Source organism: Colias philodice, chromosome 2, assembly GCF_061535455.1.
Source record: "Colias philodice isolate Cphi_HAF_F1 chromosome 2, ilColPhil1 Martin Lab GWU primary, whole genome shotgun sequence".
Taxonomy (NCBI): Eukaryota; Metazoa; Arthropoda; class Insecta; order Lepidoptera; family Pieridae; genus Colias; species Colias philodice.
This window is the reverse complement of record NC_143087.1, coordinates 8536111-8555141: the sequence shown is the minus strand read 5'-3', so window position 1 is coordinate 8555141 and position 19031 is coordinate 8536111. Positions and strand designations below refer to the sequence as shown.

General features: G+C 35.9%; 1 protein-coding gene across 1 annotated transcript; it reads left to right on the top strand.

Moving 5' to 3' along the window:
- The first annotated feature begins 76 nt into the window (after nucleotides 1-76).
- On the top strand, nucleotides 77-17082 carry LOC149490644 (long-chain fatty acid transport protein 4-like). The gene is made up of 12 exons (XM_089706969.1): nucleotides 77-508; nucleotides 5488-5641; nucleotides 5998-6238; nucleotides 6987-7206; nucleotides 7360-7561; nucleotides 9291-9424; nucleotides 10724-10782; nucleotides 12237-12380; nucleotides 13647-13720; nucleotides 14757-14978; nucleotides 15398-15551; nucleotides 15860-17082. Exons 1-12 carry the CDS (start codon nucleotides 333-335, stop codon nucleotides 16009-16011), a joined length of 1932 nt encoding a protein of 643 aa, XP_089563095.1. The 5' UTR covers nucleotides 77-332; the 3' UTR covers nucleotides 16012-17082.
- The last annotated feature ends 1949 nt before the right edge of the window (nucleotides 17083-19031 follow it).

Below are 19031 nucleotides of genomic sequence, written 5' to 3'. Positions count from 1 at the left end.
AAAGATTTTAAAACTCAAAAGATAAAAACAAATGGCATTCAGTCAAATCTAAAATACACTGGCGCAAATTTTTTAAAACATTTTACATTTTTACATGACATAGGAACGGTTTTTTTTGTAGATCAAGCGATCCCTTCGGGGATCAGCTGTTCGCGCATGTGCATCTGGCGCCGAGGGGAAGCCAGCCATTGACGCGTTCGGTCCTTGGCGCATTTAGAAAAAACATTCGCGGCCGGCAGACACGCTCGGCGCGCGTAGTCCGCGTTACTCGTATTGTTTGGATCTCAGTGCGAAGTTAGTTCGTCGTGCGTCCCACTGGGCTTGTCGCCAGCATGGACGCTCTGCTGGCAGCTCTCGTCGCCCTCATGGCACTCGCTGCCGCGATGGCCGCCGTGTTGAGCACGCTCTCCAAGGCGGCGATATTTGCCCTGCTCGCCGTCGCACCTTGCATCTACAGATATAGGAAGAGGATTTATGTGATTGTGAAAACATTACCGAGGGATCTCAAGTGAGTACACTTTAATTAGCTATCTTAAAATCCAATTGCCATTCGTCACATAGAGCCCGGTTCGACACGGTTTAGTTGATCGTAATTTTACCTAAATGTCAAAACATTAGACCAACTAGATCCACTGTGCCCACCTGCGTTCGGAAAATCGTTAAAATGTAATCGTCTAATTCGTGACGAAGTAGTATTTTATGTATAATCTAATTATAAGATGACGACCTGTTAATGCTAAGAACAAGTTTTGCAAGGTTTTGGTGAAGGAAATAGGTATTAATAAGTACAACTTTAAAGTAAAAATACTGCTATAATACCCTATGTACGTCGTTAGATTATATGATACCTATTAATTCCAACTTGGAACTTATTGTTTTAAATAAACGGTAGTAGACCGTACTTACTGACTATTATCAAACCAAACATGTTAAACTGGATTTAAATTTATTCAGAAATTTTCATAAGGACCAAATAATTTAAATAAAGTCTTCTATCACGAAGTAAAGTAAAGTATTATGTAATTTATTTTAAAAAACTCGTTGTGTTAAAGTGATTACGTAGGTATATCACTTCTGAGTACCTAATGTATAGTTTGCACCTATACATATATTACCTTCATGCAAAGTTTTACTGTAGTCTACGTTATGACTTAAAAATAAATAAAAAATCATGTAGGTATGCAGCAAGATTCTCTAAAATATGACTTGCTAATTTGGACGCTCGTAAATCAGTTTCAAGTAGTATTCTTATCTCAGATAAAAATTCGAAAAGTGACCAAAACCCTCCCGTTCTATAAAATAAATTACCTAATTAAACTAGGTTTACGTTCAACTAAACGATAATATCTCTAAGGCATACTTACCTATCTGTATTAGCCTTGGTGTACAAAATATTGAAATTTTAATTACTTTAAGGCTTATACATGCGCTAATAACCTTGACCATACTTGACGGATCTCAAACCTCTCCCGCTGCACCTTCTTTTTTCCTCGCATTTTGTATTTAAAAAGATACCAATCAGTGAAACAAAAAATCCTCGTCAGGGACTGTTGTGTAACTGATAATTTATTAAACATAAAATTTTCAGAGCTCTAAGTCAGCAGGTTACGAAGTTTATAGAGTATTTGCGGAAAAATCGATGACCACGGCACATTTTTTTTCTAGAAATCTATTAACTTTGGAAAAAAGTCCTCGCGAGCAATTAAAGATCAAAGACCATCCTATTTTATATATTTTTTTCGGTATTGTGCTTTATGTTGTACCAGACTTTATAGAGGTTGAACATAGTCGAAATTGCCGGGTAACGCCTTAAGAGCTCTTTGTTGTTCGTTTTATTCTGAATATTTATGACTGCGCAATCATCGTACTTACAACTGGGCATACTATGAAGTATGAACAGGCTATGTGTTCCTTATTTGGACTCACATATACCTAATAATGCAGATACAAGTATTATAACTTTCAAAACTTTAATCATTATAATATAGTATCTACACCCATTTACTTATATTTATCAAAAAAGAAAACTTGGTTCGTGTTAAATGTAAATAGTAGACTTGGGCGTATTTAATTCAAATAATATTATATCTTTAAGTTTAAATAAGTCTTCAACATTTGAATTTGTTAATTGTTGGGTAGGTACCGGGTACGTATTGTTTGGCTCGGTTGTATCAATTATATCGTAGGTTTTCCTGTTTGTAAATTTTATTTTCCTTCATGTGAAGCTAAAATTAAAATTATTTAAGTACATACCTATAAAATGCCATCTCATACCAATACTTATCTAGTATTCGTCAATAGGCTTGGTGTAAATAATACAATATATTTTACTAATTATTTTCATTGCAAATACTTGATAGATTACAAGCAATCAGCAAGCGCTTTACGGCAAATGGCCAAGTAATACGTATACAATGCAGTATATAAGTGGGCAATATTCCAGCGTTAGGGGTAGCAATCGAAACTTACTTTCTAGGTCAGGGGTTGATTTTTATTAAAGTGTTCTGACGCGTTATTGCGTAATAAATAAAACTGTTATAACAGTTAAGTATTTGGTTATGGCCAATTGAGGATTTCATCAAATCTTAACAATGTCGGTTTTAAATCAAATTCCGCTACTATAGGAATTCATTTCCTTTCTATTACGATGAAACACGGGCGGAATACTAAGTAACCTGAATCACGTATATATACTGACATTTTGGATGTATAGAATGCTACTTAACTGTTAGTTCTTAGTCACCGCTCATAATAGACTATAACACGTGAATATGCCATTTGTTATGAGATGCATGTTAGGGTAGGTCAAGTTCAAGAGAACTTCAACCCAAGAGATGTAGGCTAGAGACCTATTAGGTATAATGGTTTATGAATATAATTATGGATCAATATGTAGAAAACAAAACGTACGCAGGATACAGGTAAAAACATTTTTATTTATCTGAATACTTCATTTTAACCTGGCCTTAGAATTGTTTAAATAGTACGGCAATAATTAGGGTAGAGCAGGTAAGCTCGAGCGGACAGTTACCAAAGTACTGAGACACGAAGTACGAACGAAAAAAAAGAATTACAAATGAACTTCAAGGTAGGCATTGTTGTGAAGATTTATTCATGCATTGCTTAAGAACTACATGATTCAATTTAAATTAGTGTGTTTATAGTGAAGTAGGTAGTTGTAATTAGGGTACAAATTATGTTAATAGCGTTTATTTATATATGGATTAACTACTCCGTGCTGTTGACTAAATCAAAGATCAATTCTAATGTGAATGACCAACATTTTGTAATTTGTACTATCAGTGAACGTTCAATAAGCAAATATTTAAAAGAAGACATAGGTACCTTACTTTATAGTCTATACGCAACAATAAACTAAAAAAGAAATAACCCATATTTTTGTGAAGGAAAGATAGGAATGAAAGATACCAATTTATCTTGGGAAAAATAATTGGGGATTTGATAATCTTTAATGCAGGGGGAGGCTCACCTTGAACGAATTATATTTACATAGCTTATACTCTTACATTGACCAGAAGGAGGATCTTTTTTCTATTTATGTCTGTAGACTGTAGTACATATAAGGCTTCATGGGTATAGATTGAGGGGTCTTAGGTACATTCTATTCGTCCGAATTGTGAGATTAGCACAGGTTCTTTTTAATTGTAAACTTTGGAGATTTTTAACGTCCTCAGAACCTATCAAGTGCGGGATTAAATTGTATAATTTTATGTTGAATGTATTATTAAAAATTAAAATGCACATTATAGATTTCTTACTTTGGAATATGTGTGTAGGTGGTGTGTAGTATGTGTATATTTGTAATAAGTAATCGATTGCATTTCGCGTGCCTATCCTATATCTCATCAATGTAAACGGGACCTTGCGTTCCCAGCTATTTATATCTATTTATGAAGGTCGTAAATGTTATAAAAATGAACATCATGATAACTAGTAACTACATAATTATAGCTGTTTACATTTGGCTAATTATTTTTGTTTATGAACGATGATCAACAATTTAAGATGTTGTTTTGTTTGTAATAATAAAAATGAACTCAATCTATCAACCACAGACTTGATCGCAAAGTGTAGGTATTACTAGATCCACTTGAATTATTGTTTTGAATAATGCATAATATTTAAGCCTTTTGTTCATTTACCTCCTTCCCCAATTGTACGATATTAACATAGTTTTCTTTGTGCAAATATGTGATGTTGAACAGTATCAGATCTTGTGTTTACGCACCCGGCAGCCGAGTTATTTTCGGTGTGAACTTTACTCAACCAACCCGTCACTCAGTACATTAACGTTTTGTTACGCTGATTTTCACAAAAGACTGAATTTGAAACAATGCTTGTACAAACTACTGGAATTGTAAATTGTAATAATGGAACATACTACATTTTAAAGTACCTATAAACTGCTTATTTATAAAGACTACCTATATAAAGATTACCTTTCTAAAGTTTGGTCTAGTAAATATGAAACGCGGTGCACATAAGATTTAATATCAATTTTTCACAGAGATCAATCTCCCTTTGTTGCTTAGCTTTGTCGTTCCTTCTGGCCTCTGTCCTTTTTTAGGAAAAAGTTGTTTTTAAATCGACATTCAGTCTTCGTTAAAAGCTCAGTGATATTTTGTATTAACATAGGTAGTTAGAGCAATAATAAAAAATAATAAGACTAGAAATCTAGAACACATTATAAAAGCCTTTACCATGAATTTCAAAATATAATAGCATGAGATAGGGCGCGTGTTCGATATCGATTGATAATGAATATGGACTTGTCCCTAGTTGATATACAAAATTGAACTCTGTTATCCTTTACTTAACGCGAAATTGCGCATATAATAGGAACGCATGTTAATACATATTTCACGTGTAAATATTTAACGTGAGATACACTGCAGAGCAACGGTGTGTTCGCAATGTTCATGAGAATTAATTGTAGGCACACCTTTATGTTCCTATGTAAAGTATCCATGAAGTACCTACTTAGGTTACCTACTAAAATTATTTTGACATGGAAACAAGAAGACGCTAGAATGTGAAAAAGAAATGATGACTTATGAATCTTCACTTTTTAAATACAACTAATGAGATGGTGATCTTATCGGACTTTATGTTTTTTATATGAGAGAATTAATTAATAAGAAGTTTATTTTCAAATTAAATCATGTAGCATAAAGTTACATATGAGAAAATCATATATGTATTTAATTTTTATGGTTATTTGAGGTCAATATCATTGATCGCATTACCGCATACATAACTAATAACTATGAAACAAAGTTATAAATTTTAAGTCTTCCGTACGAAAAATCAATCCCGGATTCCTTTTTGAGTCCCTTATCAAATAGGTAATAACATTTTGGAGTAGTCCAAGGATCGAATAATAAATAATCTCTTTATGTAGGTACCTATATCATAATAAGGAAGGATGATAGAATCGAGAAAAAATTAACATATTATTCCTTACAGATTCCTATGGCGGTTCGCAAATGCTATGATCCGTACGCGGCGATGGGCCCGCAACAACACCACGGTCGCCGAATTGTTCACAAAGAGAGCCAAGGAGCACCCAGATGCACCATGCTTCTTTGTCGTTGGAGATCGAACTTGGACTTACAAAGAGGTATAATTTTTTAATGTTTGTATCGTACGACTTACAAAATAAATGACCTCCTTAAACAAAGCGCATCACAGACCCTCTAGTCTAGCATGCGTAATCGCAATCAGCTGGACTGCATTTTTACAATATGCCGTTTCCAAGGAGATGTCTCACATTATAACACTAATCACCACTATTTTGCTTTATCATCTCGTTCTTCAATAAAACGTGGGTGCAGATTGCAGGATGTACCACAATTAACGGATATAAAATATCCTACAATAATATAAATTACTAAAGTGTGTTTTAATCCGGGTTTATTGTAATGAATCGAACCCTTACTAGTGCTGTGTGATCGAATATCGGAAATTTGTTGACAGTTGGCGGAGAACTCGAACCAAGTGGCGAGGGTAATACAGGAACACCTAGGATTAAAGCGCGGTGACGTCATATGTATATTTATGCCGAACTGTGCGGAGTATGTCTACATGTGGTTGGGCATGGCCAAACTCGGTGTGATCTCAGCTCTCATCAATAGCAACCTGCGGCATAAACCACTGCTGCATTGCATTCAAGTGGCTAATGCAAAAGCCATTATCTACTCTGATTCTTTAGCTGGAGGTAAAGTATGACATATAAATTCCACCTACATGAAATTTTACAGAGCACCGAAAACATACCAATAATAAAAAAATGTAATAATAAAATGTAATAATGTTAATGTATACAAAATTGTAAAAACATGTTATACAGTAGAACCTCGATAAGTTAAAGTCCAAGGGAAACACAAAATATTTTAAGTTATAGAGGTTTTAAGTTATCAAGGGTCTATCCATTTTTCACTGCTTCTATAGCTTTTAATTTATCGGCGTAGGTGAGGGTTGTTAGTTTTCTTTTTGGACTCATTTTAAGCCAGTTTTATCACGCAGTAAGTAAAGCGATGTTTCCAGGACAACTATCAAAAACTTATGATGCAAGTAAGGCGTTGTCATAAAGCTATCCGCCGCAAAGCTTTGAAGAATTTCGATAAAGCAAACAATAGGTCATGTATTGTATACGTTAACAATACATAGTAAACACGTGCAAGCAATAAATACCGAAACCTTTTGTTTTGACACTCTTTCAAAATGACTCATTGCCAAATAATTTTATGTTATAGAGGTTGTGGAAACATTTCTTTGAGTTACTGAGGGCCAATACAGAGATTATTTATTTAAGTTATAGAGGTTGCGTATTTTAAGTTAGAGAGGTTTTGGGCTCTGATGGGAAGGGAACATACAATTTTTTGAAGTTACAGAGGTTTTTATGTTATCGAGGTTTAAGTTATCGAGGTTCTACTGTATATATGTATTACATTTTATTGTTTTAGCCATTTCGGAGATTGAGGACCAACTTCCTCCTGGTATAAAACAGTTCCAACTCTACGGCGAGTGTGGTCCTCGAGCAATTGATCTCGTTAAGGAAATGGAGAAACAGTCCAAAGAATATCCAATTGTGACTGAGAAACCAGAGTACAACGATACTCTGCTTTACATCTACACCTCTGGCACTACGGGTATGCCAAAAGCCGCTGTGATGAAGAATTCAAAGTTAGTTTCCATGCGTTCAAAAACATTTCTATAATTTTTTCTTAAACTGTCCTATCTCTGAAGAAGACACTCTAGAACATATTAAAATTTTGGAATTGCATTATCGGATTTTCCACCAATTTGATTCGAAATTGACCCGAGCCATATTTCCAGGTACCTACTTGTGGCAGTAGCCACGTATCACATGTTGGGGCTGCGCTCGGGCGACAGAATGTATAACCCTCTGCCGCTGTACCATCTCGCAGGCGGGCTGGTTGGCACTTCCGCAGCTATCGTGGATGGCATCCCCTCTGTACTGCGGACCAAGTTCTCTGCCACTAATTACTGGCTGGATTGCATCAAATATGAGTGCACGGTGAGTTAGCTTGAGAATGGAGAAGAGTTCTGATAGTGTAAAGGGGTGTTATCGACTGTCCTTCTGCTAGGCTCCAATATACGATTTTTGCAAGTTAAATATTTTACTAGCGTGCAACGCTTATAATCCGAAGTCGCTGTACCACATTGAGAACAATTATTGATGACGGCATGAGGCATCCCGTCTATTCTGTGAACTAACTTTCTGGATTGCATTCAATATGATAGATTTGATAAAGTGTACGGTGGTATTTCTTGACCTTAAATAATAGCTTGACCCTGACCTGCCATTAGATCACAATGGATTTTTCCAAATAGTCACGTAGGAAATATTTTATTTTTGCAAAAACAGTTACATAGTTAACTAACCAGTATAATTGTTATACAGCAAAAAACATAATTGTATGTCTTATCGTAGACATTGAAATTAAGTTCCGGAACTTTATAAAAAGCTGGTATAGATAAGGAATGAAAGTAAATTTCGCTTTTAATGAGAAAATAAATTGTTTTATTAAAAAAACTAATAGAAATGATATGTAATTATACCGTCTCATTACGTTAGTAACTATTATAATAAATGTTTATGACGCAAAACACGTGGTGTTAATATCCAACAGGCGACTGAGTTAATTGGATCGTGTTCCAATTGGTTAGGGAGCCAGGTGCAAATTGGGTTCATTATTTCCTCTCAAGAGATAATTCGTCAGAAGCATGAGAGTATAGTATTATAAAGCCTCGTGAACGTCAGCTGGCGCTCGGTTGGGGGGGTGAGCGGTTGTAGCCTCCCACGCACGTAGGAAAAAAAATACATTAATTCATTCATTTCCTCTCAGCTAAAAATTTGTCAAATTGTAGCTAACCCAATATCTCAACGAAAAAAAATAATCAGCTGGTTACAACATGGTGTATTATACGTCAGCTGGTGTCTCGAACATGAAAGTTAAATTTAAAGAAAAATTTATTTTCCGTGATTTCCTCTCAAACAAAAATTTACCTGATGATAGCTTATATGTAACTGTGGATAAATATATAGGTCAGCTGGCTGTATCTTGGTGGAAAAACCGTCAGCTGATACGGGAGGCTACAACCGCTCTTCCCCCCAACCGAGCTCCAGCTGACGTTCACGAGGCTTCATAATACTATACTTTGATGCATTTTACTAATTACCGCTTGAGAGGAACTTGGTCATAAAATCTGTTCCTGGCTCCCGTACCAAATTCAAAGATCCCATTAGCTAGTTTATCAAACTGCGGGTATTCGCAAACAGTGGGGTATCCAAAACGTGTGATCTCAATTGAGAAAGTTAAACATGATGAAAGTTCACAAATGTTAGCACATAAATTTTGTAGTGTAAATTGCACGAATAGAAATAAATGTATAAAAAGGAGCGTATGTGCCGAGCACACTTGTCAGAAGTGAAACTTCTTTGGCAAGATTCAAAGATACCGAAATCGTCGCCTTACTTTATGACGCGATGGTATATTGCCATGACGCAACCTTAAAATTTTACTCTCAACATGCCTAAAGAAGTTTCACTTCAAAAATAGCGTTGTTGCACCTACAAATAAGCAATAGCTGATAGCTCTAATGTTATTTTCAAGTACATATAATACTTATTTGAATACTGCATTGCAGTTCAAAATTATCTGGAAACTGTTAGTGAAGGACAGACACTCATATAAAAACAGTTATATTTATTTTCTCCAAATATTAACACATAAATCCTACAGGTCGCGCAATACATCGGCGAGATGTGCCGCTACCTGCTCGCGCAGCCGGCCAAGCCGACGGACTCGCAGCACCGCGTGCGCATCATGGTCGGCAACGGGATGCGCCCCGCTATATGGCAGCAGATTGTGGATCGGTGAGCTTACCTTATATATCACTACATAGTATAAAACAAAGTCGCTATGTCCCCTTGTATGCTTAAATGTTAAAAACTACGCAACGGCTTTTGATGCGTTTTTTTTAATAGATAGAGTAATTCAAGAGGAAGGTTTTAGTACATATATAATTTATTAAGTTTTAGACAAAGCGGGCGAAGTCGCTGGCGGTAAGCTAGTTGTTTATAAACTTTATTAACAAGAGATTGTGGTCAAGCGCTTCCCTATTGACAGTAATAAAAACACAAAGTCTAGTGAAAACCTTTTAAGATGGTCACTTGTTATGCTAGGAAATTTCGCAGTCCATGGACTCTTATAGACCACTATCCGGATTCAATAGAACACGTTTTTTTTTGGTTAAAAATTTCTTAATATTTTCAGATGCAGCACTGAATATAATATACCTATCTAATATCTACTAACCTAGTATTTAAAGTCTTTATTTCAGTTAATGCGTAGAAAATCCCTTCTGAATTATCCCCGTAAGACTTTCTATTCCCTTTGATGATTGTACCTATTTGAAGTTAATTTTAGCATTCACAATCATGATATTATATACGTATATGTGACGTGCGAATAAAATATGTACTTACATTCAAAACCAAATTTGTTGATTTGCACTTTATATTCAGTATATTTATTTAACCTTTAGACAAGTTCAGTAAACACCACAGATCACGTTTCACACAAAATAAATAGTTATAGGTAAATGTGCGATAAATTTTAATACCAAGGTCGATAATGCCAATTTTGAGCAAAGAAACTTTATAAAATAAAACCTCAAAAGATTGGTGACTCATAAAACAATTTTTATTATTAGTATAATATACTATGCTTGATATAAAAACGTTATGTATTTAAAGTGATCTTTTAGATATAGGTACTGCAATATTTTTTTGTAATATAACACCAATGGCTCGCTGCTGTAGGTACCTACCTAGGTACCCATAACAATAAAACAGAAAAATAAGAAAACTTCCTCATCGTTAACAACTTTGTTTTCCAAAATTTGTCGTTATTATAATACCTTATGTATGGTTTTGGCCGTTTTGGTATGTGATTATATCCACAAGCTTTCCATAAAAACGAGCTCGTAAAGGATGTCCGTAATTACGTGCTCGTAAAGGCAGTCTCGAATATATCATTTCCTTATACTCACGAGTAAATCGTGATTGTTACATTATTTCCATAACAAGGTACAAAAAATATGTTAACATAGAGAAACATGTATCTATGCGAGCTTGTTTACCTAACGATGTTTGTTTTTGTATTTACAACAGGTTCAAAGTACCGCAGATAAACGAAATATATGGAGCAACCGAAGGCAACGCAAATATAAGTAAGTAGACTGAATGTATTATAAATGCGTAGTTATACCGTTTGCAAATACTATGCCCGCTTATCGGTTATAGATAATAGAAGTACATACTTTGTATTGTTCTATATTATCCGCTCTAAGTGACGTGTGCTGATTTTATTGTCGCTAAGTATATTTTATTTTTTATGAATTGTTGAAAATATACGAATACAGCATAAGGAATTTTTATATCCTCTTATTCGAGGATTAGAAGATGAAAGATGTTGAAGATTAGACTATTCAAAATCAGGATAGTGCTCATCGTTAGAAAGGACCAGCCCCCCTAGACAAGTGGTTTTCTATTAGCGTAAAGTTCCATAGAATAGATTATGAATGTATGAGATTGACGTAATCAATCGTCGTCGTCGTCGTAATCAAACGTCAATCTCATACATTCATAATCTATTCTATTGAACTTTACGCTGATAGAAAGCCACTTGTCTAGTGGGGCAGAAATGTAGGCCATAGATACAATCATAGACCACAAAATAACATGTACATGCATGAAAAGAGCATCTTTAGTTGAAATTCGGAATATTAGGTTGCGTCGGCTGGGAGTGACGGAAAGCGTTTCCCGATTGAGGTCATTGCCACGTCCGGTGCAATATCAAATGTATACAAATATATTATGATATGTATACCCTAATGAAATACAAAGCGGTGACTAACTGCTCCAAATTGTATATGGATTCTGAATTTTATTATAAGCCATTTAATTGGATAAACGTTTATTCGTAATCAATCACTTTGACAGTGAATAAATCCAGGGAAATAAAAGCCAGTTTTATTATCCGTGCTAGTTTATGGCTTTATAGGTAATTTCAATAGTTTAACAGTAACAGAACTTTTATATTTATTTAGTACCTACCATTTTAAACCGTAAGTAGGTACTAAATTTTTTTTTTCATAAAGTAAATTCTGTTCCACTTTATATAGGGCAGTTGCAAATAACATCTGTTAACCTACATACATAAGTATTATACAGTTAGATTGAGTACGTTTAAAACCAGATTCTCGATACAGATACCCATGTTCCACATGCCACTCATATGAATAATAACATTCAAATGAAATTTCTTTTAGGAAATAGGGCATCTCATAGATATAAAATTATAAAAAAAGACGGGTTGCACTCCGGGAGTGCCGGCAGAAGTGAAAACTTGATTATTAACGTTCAGCATGTTTGATATTTTGGAATGGTATCCGTCTTATGCATGGAATATAAGGGCTAAAAAAAAATCCGTCTTACGCTTTTTCGATCAGGCCACGTGTCCTTCCGCGAGTTTAAGATTTTATACCCAACGCCGCTAAAGAAGTTTTCACTTTAATAAGTTAATAACAGCTATATTTAGTATTTTGGTACCTATTGTGAATTTTACACCTACATCTTTCCCTATATAGTAAAACTTATAATAATAATGTAACTGCTCTTTCAGTAAACGTGGACAACACGGTGGGCGCGGTGGGCTTCATACCCAAGCTGGTGCCGACGAGCCTGCACCCGATAGCGCTGGTGCGCGTCGACGAGCTCGGCAACGTGGTGCGCGGGCCCGACGGCTTCTGTGTGCGCTGTCAGCCGAGTGAGTGATACATATTTGTGATTTATTAACCGACTTCAAAATAAGCAAGAGGTTATCAATTCGTCGGAATCTTTCTTTTTTTGAACTGAAACATCTTTATAGTAAAATTTCAAGGTCGTGTCATGGCAATTTCGTCACATCATGGAGTGAGGCGACGATTTTGGTATCTTTGAATCTTGCAAAAGAAGTTTCACTTCTGAAACGTATGGCTCTGCACACGTCTTTTTTTGTATTAGAAATTAGAATATTTCATATTCGATCTCTTATTGTTTTGTTAAGGGTAAAATATAATATTTTTTTAAATACTGTCAAGTGTCAAGGTAAAACAGGACGTTTTGTAAAAGAACTTATAGAAATAGTTGAAAATGGATTCTTTATTCTATTCAAGAAGTGGGGATTTTTTTGAAGTGATTGCGTTTACGACACTCAATGCGTTTTTAAATTTTGCTTTAAAATCATATAAATAGCATTAATCCATTATACCTACTTCTAATTACTGTATTATTTCTAAGTATTCAATTATAATTGAAGTTCTGTAGCATAATTACAACGCACTTAGATATAATTTATCACTCTCACGCAATGTTTTTTCAAACAATGTAATCCACGAATCCTATTTTCAATATATTGGTTTTAAAAATACTCAATTATGTACATTGAGATAATATTACTTCGTATGTGTATCTCAATGATTATGTATTAGGAATCTACGCTATCTTGGTTGATAGATACATAAATATTATATAGTTTACGTTTGACGTAACTCAATAGAATGTGCAATGAATAAACCATGATCGAAGCGAGCACGAAACAGAATATTTAATTACGTTACAAAGCCGATGTCAACTGATTTGATTGTCAGCTGTTTAATATACAGAAGTGTTCCAGATTAATGTGTTAATTTGTTAAATTATATACTTACTTCGATAATTACAAACAACTAGATACTTTACAAAAACGAACTTAAAATTGTCATCAAAAAATGTCAAAAGAAAACGTTAATAAATAATAAACAAGCTTATTACAGGCAAGGCATCGATAGGCTTTATTTAATGTTTATTCACAACACAGGATAAAAATTAACGGCTAGTTAGGCGGTTAATAATATACACCAAAATAAATTCAACCTTATTGGTACGAATTAATATCTTTTAGATTGATTGATTATTGATGCAAATTACCATAAAGACTTCTCTGATTGTGTGTGTTCTATTAATAATAATAATATAATGATGATTTTATAATAATATAATTATTGTGTTTCAGATGAGCCGGGAATGTTCATCGGTCTGATATCGCAGAATAATGCTGCGAGGGCGTACCACGGTTACGTGGACAAGGTTGGTGTGATTTATTTCTATAAATAATAGGATATAATAAGTGCTCTATAGATATGATGTTAGAACTATCTTTGCTAAATATAGATCACGTAGCAAAAATAACTTCACTACATTCCTATTACATGAAGGCTAATACTTATGAATACTTACTAAAGTGTTCCGCAAATTTTTGACGTGATAACGTTTTTAAAATCGTTTTAGTCGGGTGACATGTTAAGAAACTTGTGTCACACCAAAACCTCACGAGCGCGATCACAGGTATAACGAGAGAGAGACGGACCGATCTCCCGTCCAATCTCGAGCGCTGCCACAAATAAGACGTTATCACGTAAACATCTCAATTGTAAACCTACTTTACAAACAACCAATTTTTTTAATCACAGATCTCGAAAGTTTGTGAGGATAGATGGATGTTTGTTATTGTTTCACGTAAAAACTACTGGTCCGATTACAATGAAATTTGGTATTTAGGTTAAACCGAGGACCCAGAATAACACATACTACTTTTTATGCTGGTTTTTCTTTGAAAACGCGGGCGGAAATCTAGTTACCATATATTTCAAAGCTTAAAGTTACATATGTTTAAAAATTTTGCTACGTGTAAGACATAGTCTACTTTTTATCCTGGAAATCCCACAGAAACGGGAACTATGCGGGTTTTTAAGCTATTGCATAGCTTCTATTGCGGGAGTTGAGCGCGGGGATCGAATCGAGAAATTCCGTAACGAAAAAACCTCACGCTCCCCAATCCGACGGACACGGAGGTGTGGCTTGAAGGCATGCTATGCAATAGCTTTACTGCGGCAGTCCCCGAGTGCCACACGTCTTTTTGAAGTGAAAACTTCTTCTGCGGCGTTGGGTATAAAATCTTAAACTCGCGTCAGGACACGTGACCTGATCGAAAAAGCGTAAGAAGGATGGATATCAAACATGCTCAACGTTAACAATCAAGTTTTCACTTCTGCCGGCACTCCCGGAGTGCAACCCGTCTTTTTTCTTTGATAACGCGGCTTATAAGTGTCGGTACGTGTTGCAGAGCGACAGCAAGCGCAAGGTGGAGTGCGACGTGTTCCGCAAGGGCGACGCGGCGTTCGTGAGCGGCGACATCCTAGTAGCGGACGAGCTGGGCTACCTGTACTTCCGCGACCGCACCGGCGACACGTACAAGTGGAAGGGGGAGAACGTCGCCACCGCGGAGGTGGAGGACGCGCTCGCGCCCGCGCTCGATAGGCGGGATTGCGTCGTGTACGGCGTCTCGGTATGTTGCTGGCTTATTAAACTGTATACTATAATATATTTGTGTATAGTAGTAAATGGGGTAACTAGGGTGGTAGTTTACCAAAAGTTTACCGAACTACGACCCCAAATTCTTTTTCATTTTGCGCATAGTACAGCCGATAGTTAACGTTCGTTTTGTGTTCTTTCACCTTACAAATAATTTTAAAATATACCTATCTAGTTCGCTTCGCATTAGACTATTTTGAAAGTCTATACGTTAACATCAATAAACTGAAGAAAAGTATGCAAACTCTCATTCTTTCTATGAAAATTACTGTTTTCGAAATAATTATTTTATCAAGCTAATTAATTTATTTAAAGACATTATTTTCCTATAAATCGCTTCGATCAAGCATTTATACGAAGAAGAATTATACTAATATACAATATCGTGCGCAGATCCCGCTAACAGAAGGCCGCGCGGGTATGGCGGCGATCGCGGACCCGCAGCGCTCGCTGGACCTGTCCGCACTCGCGCACCACCTCGACACGTCGCTGCCCTCGTACGCACGACCGCTCTTCCTGCGCATCAAGGACGATATCGAGATCACTAGTATGTAGATTTGAAGCTGCACACGTTTACATGTATATACTCACACACGTTCACATGTATACGCGCACGCACGCACACATGGAAATGTGCACGCATGTTCATATGCAAACGATACTCTAGGAGTCTAGTACTTTAATTAGTAATCGAAATGTTAGAATTATTACAAGTTTAACTAAGTATTGAAACATTTTTGTTAGAGTGTTTGAATTAATTCTTAGTCTCAAACACAAAATAAATATGACACACGTTCACCCATTATTTCGCTGCATTTGAAATATTTGAAACCAATGTATGATCTCCCATTGCAGGCACGTTCAAGCTAAAGAAGCTGCAGTACCAGAAGGAGGGTTTCGACCCGGACGTGATCAAGGACCCGCTGTACTTCCGCAGCGGCGCGCAGTTCGTGCCCGTCACCTCGCAGCTCTTCAGCGACATCTGCAGCGGACGGACCAAGCTCTAGGCGACGGCTTTACTTTCAATTACAATAAATATCCAAATTTATGCATTTTCACTTAGCCCCAAGGGACGCGGTTTAGATATACATATTAGAAAATTTATTGTATTTAGTTGTCCGGATCTATGGTCACCGCCGTGTGCAGTGTATGTGTTTGCGCTGTTGTAAATGGTCAAACGTGTTTAGGAAGTTTTTTTGTTTGTTTTGCGTAGCTCAGAAGTTTAAAAGACCCGCGTGGAAAATTGTTAAATTCATCTGTGATGTACACGCTCTAGATAGGAGTGCTTTTATTTTTAAGTGGGTTTATTTTAATGTAGCAAACTTATTTGCGTGTCGGGTAACATAATACAATTTAATATTTTAATTGTGGTGTATGTTTTATTGCATATTTTTATGTTGGCTACTCGTTTTATTTGCGAAATATGCAAGTAGCCTTGTAGATAAAAAAATATCGTTGAAGCCTGAAGGCAGTAAATCGGTAACGACAGACAATAAACGGGTTTACGGATAGGAATATAAAGAAATCAACCGATTTTTAAATTAAATAAAAAAATTACACACGTGTAGTATGTATTGTACAAGCGATGACAAAGATATTTTAATATAAGGATCTTTTATAAACTTGTACACATCATGTGGCGTCGTGATATTTTTAATTAATGTAACAGAAATGAAACAATCGATATCTCAAACGGAGAAGATGAAAATTAGAGCAAATTGTTTGTATAATACTAATGTCTATTAAATATAATATACTTACGTGTCAATAGTGGGGATATTGTTTATGAGAATCCATAAGCACCTTAGTAGAGAACATCATAGGTAACATTCCGATTCTAGTCGTATATTCTTAGTGTTCCTTAATGATATTTCCGTTTCTGACTAATTTAATATAATAAATTGAAATGTTTGTAACACTTCTAGTAATATAATATGGCATTTGAGGTTTTATTGATGTCTTAAAATTATTGTGTACAAGAATAAACAGCAAATTGTGCCTTGATGCAAGGACAGCATTGTTGTACCATACTGCTGGTAAATTATACTGTAAAATTGTAAATAAAAAGTTTCAAATAATCCCTGTTTTATTGAAAAATTACCACAATACTTGCGAGCGAAGGATTAATTTTATTTTAATCAAGTTTTTGAAGAATCGAGATGCCCTAGCGTAAAATAAATAAACCATCATTCGTACTCCACACATAATGTGACGATATTTTGTATGATCCCTAACATCTATTTTCATAGACCCTATAAACCTAGCAGGGCCACTCGAGATATGCTGCAAAGTGAAAAGCTTACACAACGCTTTGCGAGTTCATTGGTTGTTGACTGTGTCCATGGATCTTCTGGGCACCGCTCGCGGTGCGTGTAGTGGTTAGGGAGCCAGGTGCAAATTTGGTTAACTATTTCCTCTCAAGAGATAATTCGTCAGACGCATGAGAGTATAGTATTATAAAGCCTCGTGAACGTCAGCTGGCGCTCGGTTGGGGGGGGTGAGCGGTTGTAGCCTCCCACGCACATAGGAAAAAAAATACATTCATTCATTCATTTCCTCTCAGCTAAAAATTTGTCAAATTGTAGCTAACCCAATATCTCAACGAACAAGTCAATAACTGCGTTAAAAACAACCGACTTCAAACTTGCACTTGCAACATTTACAAATACAGACAAAAATGCTCATAAAATAAAAACTACTGGGCCTATCCGAATAAAATTTTTATGGGACCAATTCGACACCATCCCGCATCGAACAAAAAAAGAATCACGTAAATCGGTTCAGAAACCACGGAGTAATCGGTGTACATACATAAAAAAAAAAAAAAAAAAAACATACCGGCCGAATTGATAACCTCCTCCTTTTTTTTGAAGTCGGTTAAAAAAAATAGTCAGCTGGTTACAACATGGTGTATTATACGTCAGCTGGCGTCTCGAACATGAAAGTTAAATTTAAAGAAAAATTTATTTTCCGTTATTTCCTCTCAAACAAAAATTTACCTGATGATAGCTTATATGTAACTGTGGATAAATATATATGTCAGCTGGCTGTATCTTGGTGGAAAAACCGTCAGCTGATACGGGAGGCTACAACCGCTCTTCCCCCCAACCGAGCTCCAGCTGACGTTCACGAGGCTTCATAATACTATACTTTGATGCATTTTACTAATTACCGCTTGAGAGGAACTTGGTCATAAAATCTGCTGCTGGCTCCCGGACCATAGTGAACGCCAGGCATTACAGTAGTCAGAGTGGATTCAGTACCGTCTACCTTATTCGTCTGTGTGCATTCAGCAATTTTTTGCACCACTAATAGCGGTCGTACACGATGTCTGTGTACACGGTACACGGTCTGCTTCAAGCTGTTTAGACCGACTGCTTGAAGTCGCGACCGCACGGGGAACATTCATTCACTGCCGTGCACATAACTGCTCGAACAGTCGTGACCGCTTCTAGCCATCAAGCGGTTGGTAGCGATAGCTCGAGGAATCAACGACCTACCGCTCGAGCAGTCACCGTACGTCGCTCAGCCGTTAACTGCTCAAGCTGCCCATGTATGGCCGCCCTAATAAAGGTTAGTTTTTTATACTTATTCGATCTGCATTCTGCAACCATATCGAATATCACGTTACATTTTTAATCTATCCCATTATTAAAATATGGCTAATAACTTAATTTTAGCAAATCCTTATAATATGATAATGATTAATGAATATGTAACATGTTAATGATACTCTACGTGTACTCTACTAATCTAAGATGTTTCACATCAAAAATAATTATTAGTTAGTGGTCACAGAATTACAGAATTAAATATATATTCCCTGACAGCCGTACAAATAAACGAGGTATAGCATTTTATGCAAAGAATAAACTAAGAATAAGGAAAAATCATACAAATAAACACGAAATAAATGTAACCTAGTATAACTTCGTAATAAGTATTCATACTAATGCTATTCCGTCCTTATTACGGCTACCACCCTAGTATAAGTCTGACATAACCGAGTTATAACATATTATCTTTT

Coding starts and splice junctions, on each gene's coding strand:
- LOC149490644 (XM_089706969.1), top strand. CDS start 333: ATGGACGCTCTGCTGGCAGCTCTCGTCGCCCTCATGGCACTCGCTGCC. Junction 7,207..7,359: donor GCTGTGATGAAGAATTCAAA/GTTAGTTTCCAT, acceptor CCATATTTCCAG/GTACCTACTTGTGGCAGTAG. Junction 12,381..13,646: donor CTGTGTGCGCTGTCAGCCGA/GTGAGTGATACA, acceptor ATTGTGTTTCAG/ATGAGCCGGGAATGTTCATC.